Genomic DNA, 22,811 nt, shown 5'->3' on the forward strand with positions numbered 1-22,811 from the left:
GTGGAGAGGGTTCCGGGAGAGAGGAAGGGAGGGGAATAGAGTGGGGATGGGACTTCAATTCAATTCATTCAATGCTCAACAAACAACAACCGAGAACCCCACACTCTCCTAGCTGCTGGGCTGGAGCAGAGAAGAAGACAGAAATGCCTGCCCTCCTCATCTTTCATTTTAGTGGAAAGACGGATGAAAAGAAAAGAAGTAAAATATGTATTACTTGTTATCTTCCATGATAAAAGGTTCTATGGAGAAAAGCCATGCAGGAAGGAGATACAAATGTTGGGGGTGGCGATTTGCTGAATAAACAAGGCAGCCAAGAGAGACGACACCAATTAGGGGACACCTGGGTCAAGACTGAAGAAGCGGGAGGAGTGACCCAAGCAGAGGCAACAGCCAGTGCCAATGTCCTAAGGGGGCGACGTGCTCCATGTTCCAGGAAGGACAAGGAGGCTGGTGTGAATGGGAGGACTGGGGGACGTCTTAAGACAGGAGGCCAGACCGGGTAGGTGCTGAAGGCTGTTGTCATGACCTGAACCCTGACTTGGCCTCTGAGCCGGGTGGGATGGCCCTGGGAAGGCTAAGCAGAGGAGGGGCGTGTGTGCTTTAGGTTTTAACACCATCAGTCTGACTGCTGTGTTGAGAGTAGGCTGAGAAAACTGGAGGTCACTGGCGTAACCAGGGAGAGACACGATGGTGACCTGGACCAGCGTGGTCTTGATGACACCTGGTCAGATCCTGAGAGTATGGTCTGGATTCGCTGAAGGATTACATAGGGGGTAAGAAATAGAAGAGTCAAGGTTGACCCGGTCTTCAATTATATCTATGATGCTCTGTTTCATTTTTTAAAACTCTGAATCAAAAACAGCAAAATGGTAGCATCTGCTCAACTGAGGCGGGACATCCATGATATGTTTATTATTTTCTGTCCCCATTGGTATGTCTGAAATAGGAGATGACAGAAAGGATTAGGTCACATGAGTCAGTGTCTGAGGAAAAGAGAATACCCATTAGGGTTCACCAATGTGGGTCTTGATAATCATTAAGAAAACACCTTTACTTCTTAAATTGTGTGAAGTTTGTGTGTCTATTAAGATGGCCAAAGAGCAGAGACGAAGTGCAAAAATAAGTGACTTACTTTAGCTTTTGCTCACACATTTTACAACAGAAATGGATAGGCTTCACTTGTCTACAAAGATGCCCCTGCTGATTCTGTGACTAATCTTGGGTGTTACATGCCAAGGAGATTAAGGAAATGATTTAAAAATAGCAAGTCATGGTTGGTAACCTATATGCATTTTTGCCTGCTTGATTTATTTACTTGTTTGACCCCAGTTCAGAGCGCCTATAATATTGAATTGTTGTTTGTTGGGTTTCAGCGAATGGGATAAAATCTCCAAGATTCTGTCCTTTGCTTACCAAGAAAGCACATGCTCAAAGACAACACTAAAACATTTCGATCCATTCTAGCTTAGACTATTTGTATATAAAGTTTGGGGATAGATTTTTTTAATAGGAAAGGAGTCAAAATAATGTGAGTAGGGATGTATGTTGCCTGCACATCTCCTCTACCACCCAGGTGTCTTGTTTCATCAGCTGCTTCCCACTGGGGAATGAGTGGATTACTCTCTTTTGGGGATCAGGCAACACATTGTAACTATAAGCAGAAATCTAAACAATGTAATACTTTCGTGGGAAACATACCTACAAGAAAACATCTAAACTCACTTCTCAACATGTGTAATATATCCTACACACTCTCTAAATTCAAGTGAAAAACAACAAACTTTTAAAAAAAGCATATACTTTCATACATTAATAAAGCAAAGAATGGTGTTGGAAAACATCCGACAGCATGATTCCCAGACCAGGTATTGACACGTAAGACATGTAACAAGTTACTTCAAAAAGAAACCATAAAATCATCACTACCGAAACCATCAGCATCTCTCAATTTTAATTCACTTTAATTACAAAAATAAATATACTTTGCTACATATATGGTACATATAAATATACAGTCTGCCCAGATGGTAAGGGAGCTCAGTAAAATTAAAGCTGTGGCTTTGTTATAATGGCAAACACTTGGAATATTATTCTCTAGAATTGAAATTCTCCAAATGCTTTGACACATAGATCATTCCAGTCATGGGTAAGTCATGGTCCATTAACATCCCTCAGCACTGCGTAAGGCCACCAAAAAGCCCCCAAATTACTGAGAAGGATGGCTTTTACGAAGGTACCAGTGAGAGAAAACAGCAGTAAAGGGTGGATCTGGTTATATAGAAAAAGCATTCAATTTGGGATCTTAAGACTGGGGTTCTAAGCCAAGTTCAGCCCCAAGACTTAAAAAATCATTTAACACAACTGAGCTTCAATTTCCCCACATATATAATGATTGGAGTTGATGAGATAATCTTTAAGATCCCGTTAGTTATAAAAACCCTCTACTTGTAATATCATATGATTCCTTTTGAATAGATAATACATTCACACTCAGATCAAAAAGAAAAAAAAAAAGATTTTAAACGTATTCTGTGAAAAGTCTCATTCCCATCTGCCCTGGTCGCCACCTCCATACCCCACATAGAAGTCATCATTTTCATTAGTTTTTTTTGAATTTTTGAATTTTATTTATTTTTTTATACAGCAGGTTCTTATTAGTTATCCATTTTATGCATATTAGTGTATATATGTCAGTCCCAATGTCCCAGTTCATCACACCACCACCACCCACCCCCCACCACTTTCCCCCCTTGGTATCCATACGTTTGTCCCCTACATCTGTGTCTCTTAGTTTCTTACGCAACCTTCCAGAGTCTCTTTACAGGAATATGTGCAAACATAAATATATATCCTCATTGACCTCTTTTCTAACAAGAAAGACATCATACTATAACTCACTGATCTGTCATTCACAGTACATCTTGGAGAGCTTCTCATGTCAGTATGTAGAGATTATCCTCATTCTTTTTAACAACTGCATAGTTTTCATTATATAAACATCCAAAATCGACTTAACCAATCCCATACAGACAGGCACTTGGATTTTCCCCAGTCTTTCGCTATTATACATCATGCTGCAGAAAAAACCAAACTTTTATGCATATTACCTGTAAATTGTAAGTTTAAGAGAAATTTCCAGAAGTCGAACTGCTAAGGCAACGGCTAAATGCATCTACAATTCTAGTTAAATTTGCCAAACTGCCTCCCATACGGTTTGTACCTACCTGCGTTTTGCCAGCAAATCTGAGAATCCTGTTTCCTCCACACTCCCATCAAAACAGAACCGCTTCTTTCTTTCTCTTTTGGATTTCTTCCTCATCTGAGAAATCCATGCCATCTCAGTATGATTTTTAACGGGCATTTCTCTTATTATGATGAGTTTACATAGAGTCGTGATTCTATTACTGTGAAGTATCTGCTCATATTCATAAACCTTTTTCTGTAAATTGTTGCTCTTCTTCTCACTGGTTTATAAATAAAAGCTCTACTATTTCAAGACAACAATCCCACAGCCAAAAGACAACCTCTACAGGTTACTGGTGGATCACAATTCCTGAATGTTTCAAGGGTTTAAAAATGGTTACCACTGAGATTTTCTTACTGGAAGGTACTGATCACCATTACTCAATATTTTACAAATAATATATAATATCCATAAAGAAACTTTCCTCTTAGAAAAGGTATGCTTCACTTTCAAAAGGGGAAGGAATAGTTTGGAAGATGACATGAAGACAATTTCATTTCACCAAATATCACAAATACTTGGGTAACAGAGAAGAAGCAATAATTACGGCTAAACAGTAGGTATAAAAAGACATAAAAATATTTAATATCATAAATATATTTGTACCGTCATTTCACTGTACACTTAAGAGTTCAATTACATTACTATAAAACAATTTTCTTAATATCATGAAATGCCATTATCCAAATAAGCACACCCATTTTCCTAGTAAAGGTCCAAGCTATGTGAACAATCTCGTCTGAAACATATTTAAAATTCTAAAGACCCTGGTAAACGTTAAACCCCTGCCATCCATGAATCCAAAATGCATATATAAATGTTTTTCCTATTTTTTTAACTATGTGAGGAGATACCCAACTCATTTTTTAAAAATTCTTAAATAGATCCTATCTTACTAGGAACTAACTAGGAATTTGCAAAGTCCAACCAAGCAACATTTTAAAGATTTTTTTTTTATGTGGATCATTTCTAAAGTCTTTATTGAATTTGTTACAATAATGCTTCTGGGTTTTTTTTTTTTAACATCTTTATTGGAGTATAATTGCTTTACAATGGTGTGTTAGTTTCTGCTTTATAACAAAGTGAACCAGTTATACATCTACATATGTCCCAATATCTCTTCGCTCTTGCATCTCCCTCCCTCCCACCCTCCCTATCCCACCCCTCTAGGTGGTCACAAAGCATCGAGCTGATCTCCCTGTGCCATGAGGCTGCTTCCCACTAGCTATCTATTTTACGTTTGGTAGTGTATATATGTCCATGCCACTCTCTCACTTTGTCCCAGCTTTTTTTATGTTTTGGTGTTTTGGCTGCAAGGAATGTGGGATCTTAGCTCCCTGACCAGAGATCAAACACGCACCCCCTGCATTGGAAGGCGAACTCTTAACCACTGGACCACCAGGGAAGTCCCCCAAGCAGCATTTTAGATATCTAGAAAACATCTTTCTTCACTGACATGGGACCCATCCACACACATGCTCTGATTAGAAGTTGGCCTGAGGGCTTTCAAACTCTAAAACTGACCAGCTGCTGAAACTTCACAGCAGGAAAAGACCTCTCTTCCCTACCACCAATAGATGTTTACAGCATAGAGCTTGTACCATCATTTAAAAGATTATAAAAATATTTGGACGTGTATCATGTCTCTGATTCTGCAGAGTACCTGTGGAATATCAGGGGTGTCCTCATTTAACCGTCTTGAAAAACTGAAGCACACTGATTTGGATAGTCACCTCTAGGCACCCAAATGGACACAAACACTGAGGCCTCGTGAACTGGAGCCCTCACCACCCACTACCGAGCACAGAACCAGAAGCCTGACCTCCTGTCCTGCTACTTACTAAGCCTGGGGCCCTGGGCAGGTTACATAAACTCTCTGGAACTAAGTCTCCTCAGAGGGCAATCCTCATTTTGAAGATTCAGTGAGTTTGGCACTGAAAACAGTGGAATCAGTGTTCTGTAGAAGTTCACCATAATATAATTAGACTGCATTCCATTACTGAAGAACTTTAATGGGAAGAAGCACCAGCTGCATGGAAATAATTCAAAAGAATCTCCTCCATAGGGATGAGGATGGAGCGTAAGTTAGGATAAAGGTCCAGGGAAGGACAGTCACGCCATAGGTAAGTTAGGTGCAGCACAATTAAAGTACAAGTAATCCAATCTCTGGTGATCTGGTTAGCACAAAACCCCTGTTTTATTTGAGATTATCTGTTAAAATCTCCCCTGAAGTTTATTTTTCTGCTCTCATTCTGCTTTTGTCTTCTAGCATTCCCTTTCTTTTCCTTTCCATCTTCTCACCTTTCTCCTTGCTGCATCTTCCCTGGATAAACCTTAGACCTATAGCGACAACAAATCACGTTCCTAAAGTATAGCATGGTACTTACTGACATGTGGTTTATGGGTCTCAACTTAAAATGACTTTAATGCAACCTGGTTCCCAACTTAATTATTGTCATGTCTTATGGCATCAAAGTGTTGGAAATCTGAAAGCAACTGGGCTCTGGGGAAAATTCAACTTACTGGAAATAAAAATGTAAAGAAATGCTTCATTGGTATGTTGTTGCCTTTTTAAAGCCACTTCTCTTCCACGTTCAAGTTTTTAACCCCGATCACTTAGCAATACTGTACCCTTTCTCAACACACAGCGGCAACACAGCTGCCAATCATACAATAACAGACAGGGAACAATGGTTTATGGAGGAGCCCAGGGCCACACACACCTCCACAGGGGAGGGAACTGTACAGACTCCTATGTCAGGCTAACCATGAAACACACTATTTTCTCACTACATCTAAAATGTTCACAGCGTAAACTTCTCCAGATTAACAAAAGCATCACTTCAGTGACAATACGACGCCTTCCCGAATCACCCAAACCCTGTAAATTTTCACAGAATACAAACCTTTGGGAGGTGTGAGATTGACTCCGTTTTTAAGGCACCACTGTACTGGTAAAATCCCCAAAGAATCCGCATGGCACAGCATCGAGAGTTTACTAGGTTCTGGTCTGAGGTCATCAATAGTCACTTGAAAAAAACGATTGTTAAAAACCTGAAAGAAAAGACAATAGAGCCTGGGGTTAATTCCTTGAGATTAACAAGTAAGACTCGTAAGAAATAGTGGCACAGCTTCCAAATGCAGTAAGTATATTTCATCCCAATGACAGCAGCACAGACTGGAATTTCAATGTATATTACGAAAGTGGTCCAGTTGCGAAAAAGTTAGTTGATCATTGTGGTCATATTAATGGAAAGTAAACAAACAACTAGAATATGTCGGAGACAGAGAAGGAAAAACATCAGCATGACTTTATAGAAGTAAACCAACAGCCAAAGCCAGAGGAAAAACAAGCTGGTGAAGTAAGACAGACAAACCCTAGCCAAGATGGGACCATCTCCACCATCTAGCTCAGAGATGTCTAGCCTCACCTTGCGTCCCATCCCTCCAACCCAAGAGGAAATCACTCACACCGGGCATGTCCTTACTCAATATTCTCACAAGTCTAAATAGCCCACTCCATTGTCCGTGTATTTTTCAAGATGTGTCCCCAAAGTCACTACTGGTGGAACGCCCCCCCCCTCCGCCCCCACCTCACTCCGTGTTCTGGCACAGCATCAGACGTGAACCTCTGAACCGAAAATTCTCATTCCCTCCTGTGGTCTGATACCACATCTATCTCTCCCAATAGACCTCAAGTCCTTTGAGGACAGCCTCCTGTTTGTTACTCATCAAGATATTCCCACAATGCATAGCAAATGCTTTGTATGTAGGAACTGGTTAAACACCTACTTGAGTATAAGGAAAAAAGTCAATGAGGGAAAGAAATAGAACAAGACATGCTGATGGAAAAAGCAGAGTGCAAAAATCAGGTGGACAGCCACACCGAAAAGCATGATGGATTTAAAGAATGTAGAATGTAAAACAGGCCAGAGGCAAAAAATCGCTTTCCCAACTCAACAGACATAAAGCAGTCTTTCTTAGGAAACTTAACCCTCTTACTAAGCTCCGATTCCTGGCTCCTTCATTTACAAAACACTTTGTGGAAGCAACGTGGTTCAAAGCTAAGCAGGAAGAGTGAACTCACTTCTGTTCTTCTTGATGTTAACTCCAGTAAGTCGTTAGAAATCTGCTGCCAGAGATTTGCTTTTGGAAACAGCCTTTAAGGAGCAAAGGATCAAGCTTTCCTTTCTCAGGGAGGCCATTCCTGGTAGCCCGAATTAAAATCACATCTTCCTTCCTTCCACTCCAACACCCTAGAGGTCCCTTCCCTGATGCCCCTTTCTCCTTAGCATTTAACATACTTTATTTCCTTATTATTTTTATTTATTGTCTGTCTCCCCCCATCAAAATATAAGCTCTGTAAGAGCAGGGACTTTACGTTCCCAGCATCCAGAACAGTGCCTACAAATGCTCAGTAAATATTTGTTAAATTAATGTGATCTAGACCCTCATGCATACACGCACACACATACTCACACACAGATGTATCATATAATTCTGGAGGCAGGATCCCTTAGCAAAACTGGACTGTGTAAGAATAGGCACTAAGGAACCTCCAAGCCTATTAAAATGCACGTTCCTGTGCACACACTTCAGAGGAAAAGCTAAATTAAGTTCCTTCAAATCCATCAGGGTTCATGGTCCCAAATGGTTCAGAGACACTGGTCCATCTGGTCCACAACCACAGGCCTCAGAATCAAAGCCCAGAGCAGTTAGCCAACTTGCCCAAGACCGTGCAGCTCAGAGCGAGCAGACCTAGAAACAGAACCCAACACATGTAAAATTCAAGGATACTTTGTCTAAACCATACATCTCACATACACAGATGATATTCTCCCCATCACGTCAACACAGTCCCCCTGTAGGGCCAAAGGTTGGTCATTTAATACTGAATCTGCTATGTGCTTCTCTGCTTTCTTGTCTATTTGTTATTTATTTCTTCAACAGTTGTGCCATGAAGAAAAGCCCCAAGGAAGATAAAAATGAAATTTTCATTAGGATGAGTACTTAACAACAGCACAGTGTGCTAGAGTCTCAAACGTAATATTCTAAAACCTTTTCCAAAGTTAATAGAAATAAATTTAATTATAAACAGCTTCTACATTAAGAATATTCTACTACTTCATGACCTGTAGGTGAGTCCTGCACCTGGGGAGGTGCCGACCCAAGTTCTAAGAGGCAGCAGTACACGGCCAGTAAGAGGAGGAAGAAGGAAGGATAAACGCGAAACAGAATGACTTAAGTATTTTATCTTAGGTACAAAGGGTAAGAAAAAATAAAATGAAAAGTGACTTAAAAACCAGAGAGAATACCTCCTCACCCCCAACCTCCAATAACATGTATTTAGAGAGAAGATTCTTTTTTGTGAAAACCAAACTACTGTCCCTGGAAGTCTATTCAATGAGATGAAGATATCTGGGCTGAAACTAATGGTAATTAGGATGTCACATTCTAACATTATGTATTACAATTATTTAAAGGCAGAAAAACGTGAGCGTCGACCACTGACAGACTGCACCTCGGTTTGTTTTAGTTTATAAACACCAGGTGAAGATGACACCACGGCCTCTTAGAATGAGAAGAGGATGAAACATACCCAGATAAATGGGCAGCTGGCATCACTGAATCACCTGCTTGGAACAAAGAGGAATTCCGGCCAGGGTGCAACAAGGTGTCACTCCTTAGTTTTGGAAAAATGCGCCAACTACCAGAACACACAATAAGAACCCTGAAGGCCATTTCAAATAAAAAGGTTATAAATGAATGGTGTATGAGCACTTGCACTTCAACCCGAGATGATCATTCAGAGCGTAAGTCATTATTTGTTCTATGCAGCTATCCTTTAAATAAATTGCTTTAACAGTTACAAAATAATTTATGTTTCACTAAAGAAAAAAATCTTCAGAAAAGAAGAAAAGGACGTTTCATTATAACCATTTCCCGTATTCTGTAATACATGATCACCACTGTATTTCTCAAATTCTACCAAATCTTGAATAAACTCATAAATAAAAAAGCATGACTCAAACAACTTCATACTATTAATCACCACATTAACAATCCCGTCTCCTTCAGAAAAAGAAATTAAAATGGAATTGACTTTTGAACCCCAGGAAATGCACAGAAAGCCGTTAAGTAAAACACATGTTGACTAAGAATCTTAGTTTGTTGGTTTCTCCCACCATTAACAAGAGGATATAAATGGTGTGTGTGTGTGTGTGTATATATGTATATACATATGTATTTTTTTAAGGTAGAAACACATACTTTATATGTTATGATAGGTAACTTCGTTGAGATTTCTTTGATGCGGAAGGGAAATTATAATCTTAAAAGACTATCAAGGCCATAATAAAAATGTCTTTGCGTGAAACGGTACTTTCATTTTAAATCTACGAATCTTAGGCGTATGACTTTTCCTTTAGTCAATGAAAGCAGATGAGAGAAAGGAAGTGAAGCGCTGATCCCCTGGAGATGGGAACTTGCTTTTCACCATTTTCAAGTATTTGCAAAATAGATCATACGAACTATTATCAGTGCAGCAGGAGGGCCAAGTTACTATTACAAAGATTACAAACTCATCAGTGGTTTCTTCTCACGAGCACAGGGACAAGTGGCAGTTTCCATGTCACCGTGGTCAGTAAGAGAAGGTGGCACCTATTCGGTGGCTGAGTTCACTGCTGTGAACTCACAGCTGAGCATCTGAATCTTCCTCCAAGTCTCTGCAGGACACGAGCGGCTGCATCCGGTACTATCGGAGGACAAGTGAAGTTCACCCCACCCATTGCAAGAGGAGGCATCTGACCACACTCGCTTGGATATCAGTGATACAAAGGGAGCTTGAGACATCACTGTACTGGAGAGGAGGCCCTCCTCCTTGGGTTTACTTGCGTCACCACAGATCCCCACACGAGCCTATTTCATCTGGTTGGCTTGGACTAGAAAGACTTACTGGACCCACTCCGGAGGTGGAGGTGAAAAGCAAGGGAGGGACCTCACCTTGGTCACCGATGCAGGATAGATGTGAAAGGGCTCCCTCACGTTCACTGTTTCAAGCTTCATCCCAACTGTGAAGAAATGGCTTCTCAAATCTGCGTGGTCCTACGGGGAAAAGGACGAAAATATTAAAAGCAATGGTATTGTAAGCTAACTCGGTAACTGTCCGGATGCTTTCCTTGATCGTTTTAGTGGGCGACTGAAATCGGATTGAAATAATTAACCCTCCCCCATTTCAGATTTCTAATTATGGCAAGATATCACAGATTTAATTATTTTCTGCAGGCTCAATTGCTTTTCCAAGGGAGAAACAAGCCTTGGCGGCCAGGCTTAAATTTATACTAAGCAAAAAAAAAATTCACACCGCACAGCTTTGATCTTCCTAGGGGCCATCAGGAAAGCTCGGCAGGGTAATAGAAGCGATCAGTCATCTAAAACACGGCAGAGGCCTCCTCAGAAAACGTGGCCTCTTGCTACCGGAGTCACTCCACAGGCTTCGGGGAGGATCTTTTGGGGGATACAGCTTGTCTTCTGTGCTGAAGAGCACTCAGGTTATCAGTTACTGGTACTGATATTGGTCCTTGGACATGTGGGTATAGAAGACTCCAAAACAGCCCTGTGCCCAATCAGAAGCCGTCTCCTGCTCTATAAAGATGAGCCACACCCCCCGTTTAATGGGCGCCTGGCAGTTTTATAGACAATTCACAGCAACCTTATGTGTGTGAGTGGAGCTTTCCTGCCTTCTCAAGAAAACAAATTTCAATAACCACTTTAGCTACACAGCAACAGATGAGGCTGGCGGGACTCTGGACACCAGGATTTATCTTGCAGAGATGAAGGTCACCTCATAACTCACAGGCTGTATAAACAGTAGTGGATAAATAAATGTCTCTGCAGCCTGTCCCTGAGGAAATAATAGCTGCAAGTAAATCCTCCTGTTTCTAAATACATCGGTTGGGTGAGAAGTACAAAAATATCTGGGGATCTATGACTTTCTTTTATCTGCCAATGTAAAGTGGGTTTTTGAAAATTTTTTATTGAAATATAGTTGATTTACGATGTTAGTTTCAGGTGTACAGCAAAGTGATTCAGTTATACATACATACATATATTCTTTTTCAGATTTTTTTTCCATTATAGATTATTACAAGATACTGAGTAGAGTTCCCTGTGCTACACAGTAGGTCCTTGTTGGTTATCTATTCTACATACAGTCATGTGTATACTTTAATCCCAAACTCCTAATTTATCCACCCCCCACTCTGGTAACCATAAGCTTGTTTTCTATGTCTGTGACTCTATTTCTGTTTCGTAAATATGGTGTGTGTGTGTATATATATATGATGGAATATTACTCAGCCGTAAAAGAAAATGGAATAATGCCATTTGCAGCAACATGGATGGACCTAGACATGATCATACTAAGTGAAGTAAGTCAGACAAAGACAAATATCATACGATATCGCCTATATGTGGAACCTAAAGTGGATTTTTCATTAATTCAAGGGTGCCATTCTAAATACATCCAACTCTGAGGACCGTGCGGAGCCCACAGGGCTATGCCTGCTCCTCCCACAACAGCTGATCAGAACAGGACAGTGTATGACACCAGATCCCCTTATTAAACTTACCACCACCACTTTGCTTTACCAAAGCAGGTACAGAATGTAAATGCCTACAGAACCACAAGGACCTGTCATTTCTCCTGTGGCCACAGCTGCCTGCAAGTCTCCGTACCCAGTGGGTGAGCAATAAATGCTGGGTCTGGCTGGAGCACACGGTGCCTCGTGCAGGGAGGGGGCTGATCAGAACAAGGGGGGTGATGTGCTCCGTGGGCAAGGACTTGTATGACGAAAACTCGTTGAACTTAACAATCATCACTTGATTAAAAAATATTCTTAGGCACAGGAGATGATTTCCTTTTTTTATTACTGAAAATAAAGCATTTACTTTGAAAGGTGGCTTGGGAAAGGAATCAAAAGAAACAGCATAGAGATTTAATGCAAATCAACACACATCACCCCAAACACCAAGGCAGAGCCAGAAACCACAGGTGTTAATACAAAAGTAGGAAACCCAAAATGACTGAAAGAAAAGATTAAAAGTTAACGCTCTCAGCAAACATCAACGCACCCCAGTGTCTCACTATCAATAAGAACTGAATCACATAAGTGGATTTTGCAGATAAATATTTTTTCCATTTTAGGCACAAAACCCTTTAACCTTCTGAAAAGAGGAATTACTCTAAAATTAAGACATACTATAAAACGTTGCTTGAATGTACTCAACAAGTTTATGAAGCAATCGTTATGATATTATTTGGTATTACATAAACGTCCTCAGGCACTAATGACACGTGTAGCTATGATAAACGGGCAAGATGAATGTACTATTTTCACAGAAGTTCTTCCGTTTCCCTCTGCTAGCAATGTCCTTCCTTGCTGCAGTGTCTCTCCCATTACTCACAGCTACACGGCTAAACGTTCTTGAGATGCGGTTCACCAATAACAGGAAACTCGTGCCTGTTCCCTGGCTGTCTCTAACACTAGGGCTCTCCTTGCAATTTTGATCTCTCACCTGCTCTCCCGTTTGCTTCTCCTTTTGTTTCTGCTGTAGGGCTGTCCTGACAGCATTCTGGGCTTCTGGTCTACCCACCGTCCGAATCCCCTCTTGATTTCAGACTGTGTGCCCACTCTTTGACCCACACACTTTTGTCCCTCCCTCTGCACTCTGAGTAGAGCCAGCTTTCTAAGTAGGGTTGACCCATAACCCCCAGGCACTTTCTACATGCCAGGCTCTCACTGTGACCTTGACCACTGACTTGAAGTCTTTAGCCAAGTCTACACCCATCCCATATCTCTGCCAGAAGGTTGCTCAATCACAGCTCCCAATGCTGGGCTGGAAACCCTAAAGCCCCCAGGAACCCTACACTAATAATTGTCCTTTACCTGCTGCCTTACTTGATTCACAGTTGTCTAGTGGGACCTGCCTTTCCTTAGAAATAAAGCATACAAGCTTACGACAGCAATCTGGTCCTCAGATAACTTTCTCTTTTTAAGGCTGTGGACTCTATTATAAATGCTTATCGTTAATGATTCCATGGCACCCTGCATCAAACAGTACCTCTAGGTTAAGAGGGGATCACTTTGTGCAGATACCACACATTTTCTTACTTCTTTGTAGATGTCCCTGTGCTCCCTTGTCAACCTCTGAGAGTCTCTCTCTCTGCTCATACATAAGAAATACCACCCACCTCAAAATCATCCATGGCCACATGTGGGGTGAAAATAAAATGTTAATGACATATTTTTAAACAATTAAAATATTGTTGACAATGTTCTGTCCTGATGACATTAAAATATTAAACAGTTTAAAAATAATGCCTAGTGAACAAAGTTTTAGAAACAAGTTTTCCCTTGTGAATCATGGCTCAGATTTCCTACACCTTAAATTCTTTCTACTAGGTTTCAGTTGCACGCACACAAATTTCTTACTTGTGGAAATGCATCTGTTTTTGTTCCAAACTATGTGAAAACTCTTAAACTCTCTTGTTTAATATACTGAAAAAGAAGCCGGACATTTTGGGAGGTAGCTGCATACTCACATAGGTTTTTTATATTTTGGTCTCAAATATCCACATCTATCTGTTATACCTTATTAAACTTGAGCTCCAAATTTCAGAAAGGAACTTGAAAACTATAAAATACATCCCTTTATCCCCAGCCCTAACTTCCACTTTCTTAAGGTCACTTTTTAATCAGCATTTAAAAGGAAAAAAAAAAGAAAACTCCTGGTAATAATGTGTACAAGTCCCACCAGTTTCAAAAGCAAGTCAACAAAATGAAAAATTTTTAAATCCAAGAGCAAAGACCCATAATGATTATGAGTTTGATTATGATTATAAATCTGCTACTCGAATATTTATGTTATTCACGAACGGTAATGCCAGAAACTTTGAACTCGAGAGGAAGGGCAGTATTTTCATTAGATTTCTGGTCACTGGAAATCTTTAAAACACATGACTGTTAGCCATGCAGTACATGCAATATTTTCCAGTCAATGCCAAACCCTCTCATTTACGTTATGCAGTTCATTCAAGAAAGATGCCAAGAAATAATTATTGAATTAAGCTGGAGAAGCATCAAAAACTAGATTTCTTGACATCCGTTCTGATTCTATATTCTATCATTCATTCATGCATTCATTCGGCATTCATTAGAAACCACTGGGGTTCCACACACCATGCCACTAGGTGATGCACAGAATACACACAAAAACTGCATTTGTCAAAAGGGAGAAGGAAAAGACATGAAGAACAGCTATGGAAGATCCAGGTCTGGAAAAAATTTCAGAACAAACAATATTTTTACTTGTAGCATCAAAAAATTATAACCACCAAGATGACGGCAGTCCAGGGATTTAAAGGAGTGAACCTTAATTTTGAACATAAAAAGCATGAGACTTAGAATGACAAAGAAAAGATTCTGAGAAGGTGGAACAGTAAATTTAGTTAGGGAGACTGGGTCTTAAGATACTGGATTGAGGCTTTTAAGTCTGATTTCAGAGGCAAAAGGAGTCGTTCGGCACGCCTAACAAACACAGAGATTTTTATGATAAAAAATTCAACACCAGTTAATTTCTAAATAAGCCAATACACAGACCATCTGAGCTCTTTGTGTGTATAAATGTACATCCATATTAGTATATAAGAAAGGGTACAGATATTCTCATTGAAAAACAAATTTATCACTCCTAGACCATTTACTTCAGACTGTTAATGCAGTCAGAGTAGATGCATTCATTTACAAACACCAGCTAATCATTCTCAATTCTAAGTGGGGAGAGGGAGACAGAGACAGAGACAGAGAGACAGAGAGTTCCTGGTCCCTGAAATGATTCACAAAACCGATTATCTACTGAGAGATAATGGGAAATTCACTGTGGGTTGAAAGATACATTCTGGCCTTTGCACAGCTCTAGAGAATCCTTCACATCTCTAAATTATTGGATCAAGAATGATGTTATTCCTGAGATCAGGAGTAAGTAGTAAATCCTTAGGACATTTACAAATGTGCCTGTCACATTCATGAAATACTGTTTATTCAAACGAACTGGAGTCCAGTCAAGCTGTTTACAGAAAAACTCCTTAAGACAGGCTGGCAATGTCATTCCCATCTCCATTCATGGCTACACATTTTATTTTTGCCCTGAAGTAGTTTTATATTGATCAGAAGTAAAATACCATTCATTTTATTGGAGGGCTGTCTTACTAGCCTACCTTAACAATTGCTCTTCAGGGAACCTTATTTTCAGTCGAATGACAATGTAAAAGAGATTATATACACATCAGCTTCCGTAATCCACATGAATTTCATCAGCTTTCTTCTCTCCTGACCCCACGGAGCTTTCACTCACTCCTACTAAGATACACTGACTGCACCGAGAGTAGCTTGGTTTGGTTTATAATATTCAAGCCGGTAGAAAGGGTAACAGCAATGAACATATTGTAAATACATGTGAGCACTTTCCTTGTATTATTATTTTCCCCTCACAACAGACTACGGGGTAGGATCCATCTTAGAGAGGAAACTGGGGCACAGAGAAGTTAAGTTACCTAAGCAAGAACACACAGCTCACAAGAGGAGCCAGGACTCAAATCCATGTGGTCTGACGCTAAGTACATGATCTAGCCATCAGATTACCTAGTTGTGTGTGATTAGCTATCAGGTTATGGCACAGACCGGGGAAGCAAAGACCAAAATGGATCTTTGCATTTTTTATTGCTAATGGTACACAAACAAACAAACAAAACCCTTATAACCTATAAGCGCCTAAGATGCTATCTCAAAGACAGATATTGCCAAGTTAAAAAGCGATAGCTATGAATACTGACCACTAACTGAAAACCTCCAATTTCTGCTGTCAATTCACAGCACTTTTCAATGGTTTATGAAAAAACCGTCAGAGAGAAAATTTTGACACTAAAATTACCTCCCAATGTTTATATATAAAGTCAATCAGTCTTTATCAACAATGAACCATTATTTTTTTACTAACTGCCTTCGTGTTCTTTAAGCCACGAAGATTTAAAAAATGTGTCCAGTAAATGCCTATGATGCTCTGCAAGTTATCCGTCATCGATACCTATCTCTCATAACATTATCAATGTGAACCCAGACAGGTTTACCTGATAAATGTGGTTCATCTAGTAAACGTCCCCAGCTGCAAAGTCCCCATGAGTCTCAACCTGCCAGTGGTGTTTTTCAATACCCTATGTTAAGCACTAACCTGTGTACTGAATGAAGAAAAAAAAAAAGAGGATGTGGTTCCCGACATTGAGAAGCTTGAAATTTAGTTAGAAAATGACAGAGATGTGATAAATACAAGTACAACGCTGGACAAAGAAGTCTGGACAAAACACAGTATAGCTGGTTGTTCTGCCTTTACAGTTTGGCTGGTGTCCCACTTTATTTCACCTGTGACACAGAGGACATCAGACAACCTCAGAGCATACCCAGGTACACACTGGTCCCCTAAGTGCCTCTGAAGGGACTACCAGCCCTGAGAAGAAAGCACAACCTGACTCTGGAAGAATCAAGCATCGCTATTTAAGAAACACTACTGTACAGAGCTGCCTTAATATTGGTCATTGGCAGAACGACGAAGCTTCAGGGTAAATACTGAGGTTCTCTATGAAACTGATAAGTGACGGAGTATTAATCTATGGACGGAGGAGAAGAGGATTACTAATTGAGAGACAGAAGACAAGGAAAAAGAAAGAACATTCGATCGTCTTAGGTTCAACTCATCTCTCAAATGCCTCCTGGATCTTAACCCACTGCTCTCCATTTACTTTAGAGGCTGGAAGCATTGCCAATTACGCTCTTACAACTTAGTACGTGCTATGATCACAGACTCCCAAGACAGCTGATGCTTCTTGCCAGCCCTGCTTCATTAGATAAATACACCCCACACGATATAAAAATATGAAGAATGTGGCACAGGGGAGAGGGAGTTCAAACTAATTAACACAACACAATTAAAATGCACTTGGTGAGGATATTCATGTAAGAAAAGCAGTGCCTCATTCCCTGTGCAGAAACCTAATTCTTACAGCCTGAGTTCCACAATCAAATGCTCCAGGAATTTCCTTAGTGGTGGCCATCTGATCCTCAATCTTTAATCCTCCGGTTTTCTTTTTGCTTATGTTGATATGAAAAAAAATTGGACAAAAAAACTGATAAGGCAATTCAACCCGCCTCCACATTTTTTTTAAGTACTAAAATCTTTGAATGCATCATACACAAAAACACTGCACCATATAATTTTTTCAGTTCCAACATGCCAGTTTTTGGTCCGCAGGGACCTCAAACATTGCATAGGCATCTTTTCAAAGGCCTCAATTAATTTGCATAATTTCCAAGAACAGGCTTCAGAAAAGTCAAAGGAAGGTTTTAATTAGTACTACATTCAAATCAATATATAATGACCTAGGCTTTAATTCCTTTATTCATATCAGCATGCTATGTTATGCTAAAAAAAAAAAAATCCAATGCAGTTCATCATACTGTTCCTCTTTTTGTTTTACCAAAGATCTAGTGCTCATATGTTCATTAGATAATTACCCTCATTATATTAGTTTCATCTAAAAATGGGCATTAGGATGCCAGCATTTATTAAATCAATAGCATTATTATATTTCAATTCCGTTGCACTGAATTAAGCTCAGCCAATAAAATATTTATCACAAAAAGGTAATAAAAAATCTATAAGCTGAACACTAATAAGCGTTTCCATTTTTTTACTTACAGCTGTAAGCAGCAATCTTATCAACTAGTCCTGCATTCAATCAAGTTAAAAAATAGTCATGAGAAAACGTAGTACTATATACTTCAACCTGAACCACAAGAATTCATAACAGGCGATTACAGCAGGACTATTTCCACAGTAAGTCCAAAAACTGGTACACTGGTTGTTTTCAAACAACAGGGGCAATGAGGATGCCTTTCATTAACACTTAAGCACCATAAAAGCATTGTAAGTGGCAAGAAATTCAACCTTACTTACAGCACCACTATGAGAAAAAAACAGAGCCTATGCTGCGGGTACAGGTAAACAGTGATTATACCGTCTGTTCTTAAGCTTAGTTACTTCTCTCCTAATGAGCTAGGGTGTCTCCCCACGTGTCCAGCCTGAGGGCTGTGGGCTAAAGAAAACCACAGTCGGGGCTCTGGGGGTTAGCTTTTCCCCAGCCTCACACCCCACTGCCAGGATGCGGTTGACAAAATTATTGCCGGGTGTCCCCCTCTACTGAGAGCCCTCAATGCAACTCAACTGTTGTCATGGAAACAAGGCCAATGGCCCTGAACTGTCTCCCCGCATGTGGAATCCTTCAGAGGGAGAATGAAGAGTCAGTGATGGGCAAGGCTGACTCTGTGTCCTGCCCTTTCTGGACACAGCAGGAGCTACTGAAACACAGGGGCTTACATCCATCTGTGTTCTTTCTGCCACAGGCGGAGAAGATTCCCAATGGGAAAGTGCCGACTGCCAGCCAGCCTGGCACAGGTCTAAGAACAGTGAAAATCTCAAGCATCGTCCTCAAATCCCGGCTGTCCTTGCCTTCCATGGGTCAATCTAACCTCCTGGTAAGAAAAGCACCCATTCTCTAGCCAGGGTTTCTCCACCTGGGCACTGCTGGCATCCTGGGGCAACCGATGCCTTGTTAGTAGGGGCTGTGCTGTGCACACAGGATGTTCCGTCCATCTCCAGCTTCTACCCACAGATGCCAGTAGCATCTGTCCCAGCTCTGTGTCGTCGTCAAGATGCCCCCAGACACTGAGAGAACTGCCAGATCCTCCCCAGTTGAGAACCACTGATTTAGATACAGTTAAGACTGAAGTCGGTTAAGATTTGCATTTGGGTCCTGCTTCCACCACAGGCTCTGTGTGAGGTAGGACAGGAGATGAGCTTCTCTGATTTTCCTCAAGTTACAGGAAGACTAATCATACCTGCATGTCGGGTTATCGTGAGGATAACGAGATTACGTGTGGGGAGTGGCTGGTACCACTTCTTCCGTCCTGTCTGGGCTCAACAACTGAAGCGATGGCCGACATCGCTGCAATGACTTTCCACTGGAGGATGATGTGGGCGTCCAGGTGAAGTCTCCACGGCTTGATTTGCGTTTTTATTCTGTACGCTATCCTGAAGGGTCTGAGCATGTTAATATACTGTATATTCCAAAGATACCCCAAAGGTGTGTAACTTACTACAGGAGAACAAGGAATTGTGACGCATCGGCCACGCCCTGCTCACCACCCCCCTGGCTGATGGACCTGAAGTCTCCCAGGAGCCCTGGAAGCTCAGAAACAACCAAGGTCCAGCAAGGGGACGAATTTGTACAAAACCACAAGTGAAATGATCAAATGTTCCAAATTCCTTTGCAAAGGCGTGTTATATGTGCCATGTATGCTTGTGCTTACTCTGAGCAAAATCAAGATAATTGGGCAAAAAGTAATTCTGTTGGAATCTAGAAATCTCTCCACCGACTCCAAGCATGACATGTTCTTAAATACTGGGGGGGCTTTAAGTCAGGTTTCTACTATTCTAAACTCATCCATTCCTTTTCTTTAATGTTAAACACAGAACATTATCTATTCATATAAAAGTTTATGTGATTTGTTGAAACAGACTCACAGACATAGATAACAAACTTATGGTTACCAAGGGGGAAAGGGGGGAGGGATAATTAGGAGTTTGGGATTAACATATACACACCACTATATATAAAACAGGTAAACAACAAGGACCTACTGTACAGCACAGGGAACCATATTCAATATCTTATAATAACTTATAACGGAGAAGACTGAAAAAGAATATATATATATGTATAACTGAATCACTTTGCTGTATACCTGAAACACTGTAAATCAACAATACGTCAAAAAAATTTTTTTAATAAAATAAAATAAAAAAATTTTTTAAAGTACACACACACAAATGAACACATGTAAAACTGGGGCCATCCGAGTAAGATCATAGATTGTATCAATGTCAATATCCTGGCTGCAAAACTGTGTTTTGTATCCAAGATGTCACCATTGGGGAAAACTGGGTGAAGAGTAGGTATATGGGGTCTCTCTCTGTATTATGTCTTACAACTGCATGTGAATGTACAATTATCTCAATAAAAATTTCAGTTTAAAAAAAAAAGTTTATCTGATTTGTTTATGTGGGTTCTTCTGGTTATAAATGGAGCTGGAGAAGAAACAGGGGGCAGAGTTTCACCTTATCCTTGACTTTGTGCCATCGACACGGAAATTCACTGTACACTGCCTGCCCACGGAAGGAAAGAGAGAACTCGCAGGACAGAAGGATTCCCATGCTTTCATTTACACCTGCAGCTCACACAAACCTCTGCACCAGGGGGCCTTTCTCAGGCAGGAGGGAATATGTGGAAGGTTCAGTAGCTGGGGCCCCATCATACGTGGTCCTCATTTTCCATTAGATCTTAAACCTCTGTAGACAGAATGAACTTAAACTTCTCTTTACATCCGTCTGCCTACTTGAGATCCTGCAATTTACAACTGCCTATCCATGAAAGAAAAGATGGAGATTAAAAGTACGACCTAGGGGACCTCCCTGGCAGTCCAGTGGTTAAGACTTCGCCTTCCAATGCAGGGGGTGCATATTCAATCCCTGGTCGGGGAGCTAAGATCCCACATGCCTCGTGGCCAAAAAACCAAAACATAAAACAGAAGTGATATTGTAACAAATTCAATAAAGACAAAAAAAAAAATGGTCCACATCAAAAAAAAAAAATCTTAAAAAAAAAAAAAGTACAACCTAACCTACAAAAAAAAATAATCTGTCTGTGCTTTGAGGGGGAAAAAAACCTGCCTCCATACAACTATACTATCATTTATTATCAAATCATCCACAGAAAAAAGAATTACGATCAATTCTTAATTACTCTAACTAATGGCGAGTAGCATGGAAAATCTAGAAAAAATTAAAATATGCTATGACAATCACTTTGAAATGCGTCTGCTTCATAAATAAGAGATCGATGCCCCCTCCTCGTACCCCAACACCCATGACATGAAGTTCATGCAAATATTATCTTGCTTTCCCTGAAACCCAGGAACTGGAGAGAGCCAGAATAATCAGCGGCCAACAGAAGCCATTTGGGAAGGATAACTCACAGCTCAGATAACTAAGAGTGGACTGTATTTTTAAATTCTTAGGGTTTAGAATTAAAAGCAAGTCACTATCTAGCAGATGCAGGCAGCGGTGTAGGGGGCCCTGAAATCAAGCCATCGTTGAGTGAACTCTTTATACATCTGGGCTTTGCGATTTTCATCGTTACCTTTACTGTTGGACCAAAGTTGCCCTCTTTAGCAGGTCTCACCAGATTTTTTCCAGCATGCATAAAAATATGATGTCCCCATGGTGCTTTCTGAGTTAACGTAATGCGTGGGCTGCAGTTCAAGAACCCAGAGCACATGAAAAATAACACAAACAAGGCCCCCCTTCTGGTTTCTGAAAGTGGCAAAGGATGGCCGTGACACAAACTGAACATCTCTGCGATTCACCATCCCCGAGAGACTTTAACAAACCTCCCCAAGTCTTTAAAGAGATGAGAAGGACAAAGGAGGGAATGGCAGAGGGCAAGCTCCCAGGTCTGGGTGTTCAGGGCCAGAGCTGGAGGGAAGCCAGCCTGGGACCAGCTGCTGGGCAGAAACTCAGAAGTCAGGTCAGCAACACCAGCAGGGGTCACAGGGGTCGAGCCACCAGTCCGGTCACAACATGACCTACTGTCTAAGACAGACTCCCTTTCAAAGAACCACTGGGGTTTCAGTTGGTGAGAAGGAAATAGCAACCAAGAGTCACACAAACACTTACTGCTAAATTATTTGGTATCAGACACCCTGCCAGGTGGGACAGGGAATGTCATGCTCAAGAAATTAAGTTCTGGCCCTACATAGGTGGCCTCGAGCAAATTCTGGGAGAATCCAAGGATCCCAGTACCTGAAGGCCAAACTCAGCTACGAGTTTTGTATTGCTGCTGTATTTAGCTACCAAAAGACAGCAAAAGTCGGTCGCCATAGAAACCGCAACCTGAAAATCTATGGTAACAGTGGCTCACACCCTTTCTTACCCCTTTGGCTGGACCAGATGGAATGAGAAAGGAAAGCTTTTCACTCTTGGCCACACTTAACCTTCTCTCTCTGGCCTGTAACCTAGGTCTCAGATGCGAAAACAGACAAGGAGTTCTCTCCTAAAGGTTGAATCTACAAATGCACCAACAGATACATAATTCAAAGCTGAAAAGAGCTAAAGAAATAACAGATGTGGAATGTTCCGTGTATTATGAGCACAGCCTGAAAACTCTCAACAGAGAAGAAATATGTGCATGGAATGCCTTTCCTTATGTGTTTGTGTAAAAATATAATAATGGCCACATGTAGCATCTTTTTTTCTCAATTAGCCTTCTCTCAGCGGCCCCTTCCTTCTGTTTCTTAAACATGAACTTCTGGGGAAAGCAAGAAGCAATGAAGCAAGTGAG

General features: G+C 40.7%; 1 protein-coding gene across 1 annotated transcript in view; it reads right to left on the bottom strand.

Moving 5' to 3' along the window:
- Window positions 1-22,811, bottom strand: part of SFMBT2 (Scm like with four mbt domains 2) — a 216,627-nt gene that overhangs the window by 65,891 nt on the left and 127,925 nt on the right. The window contains exons 8-9 of the mRNA XM_068538343.1: window positions 10,247-10,348; window positions 6,151-6,298 (exon numbers count right to left, since the gene is read on the bottom strand). Of these exons, the coding sequence (XP_068394444.1) occupies window positions 6,151-6,298; window positions 10,247-10,348 (250 nt within the window). The remainder of the gene's footprint in view (window positions 1-6,150; window positions 6,299-10,246; window positions 10,349-22,811) is intronic.

The sequence above is a fragment of the Eschrichtius robustus genome, chromosome 1 (assembly GCF_028021215.1).
Source record: "Eschrichtius robustus isolate mEscRob2 chromosome 1, mEscRob2.pri, whole genome shotgun sequence".
Classification (NCBI taxonomy): domain Eukaryota; kingdom Metazoa; phylum Chordata; class Mammalia; order Artiodactyla; family Eschrichtiidae; genus Eschrichtius; species Eschrichtius robustus.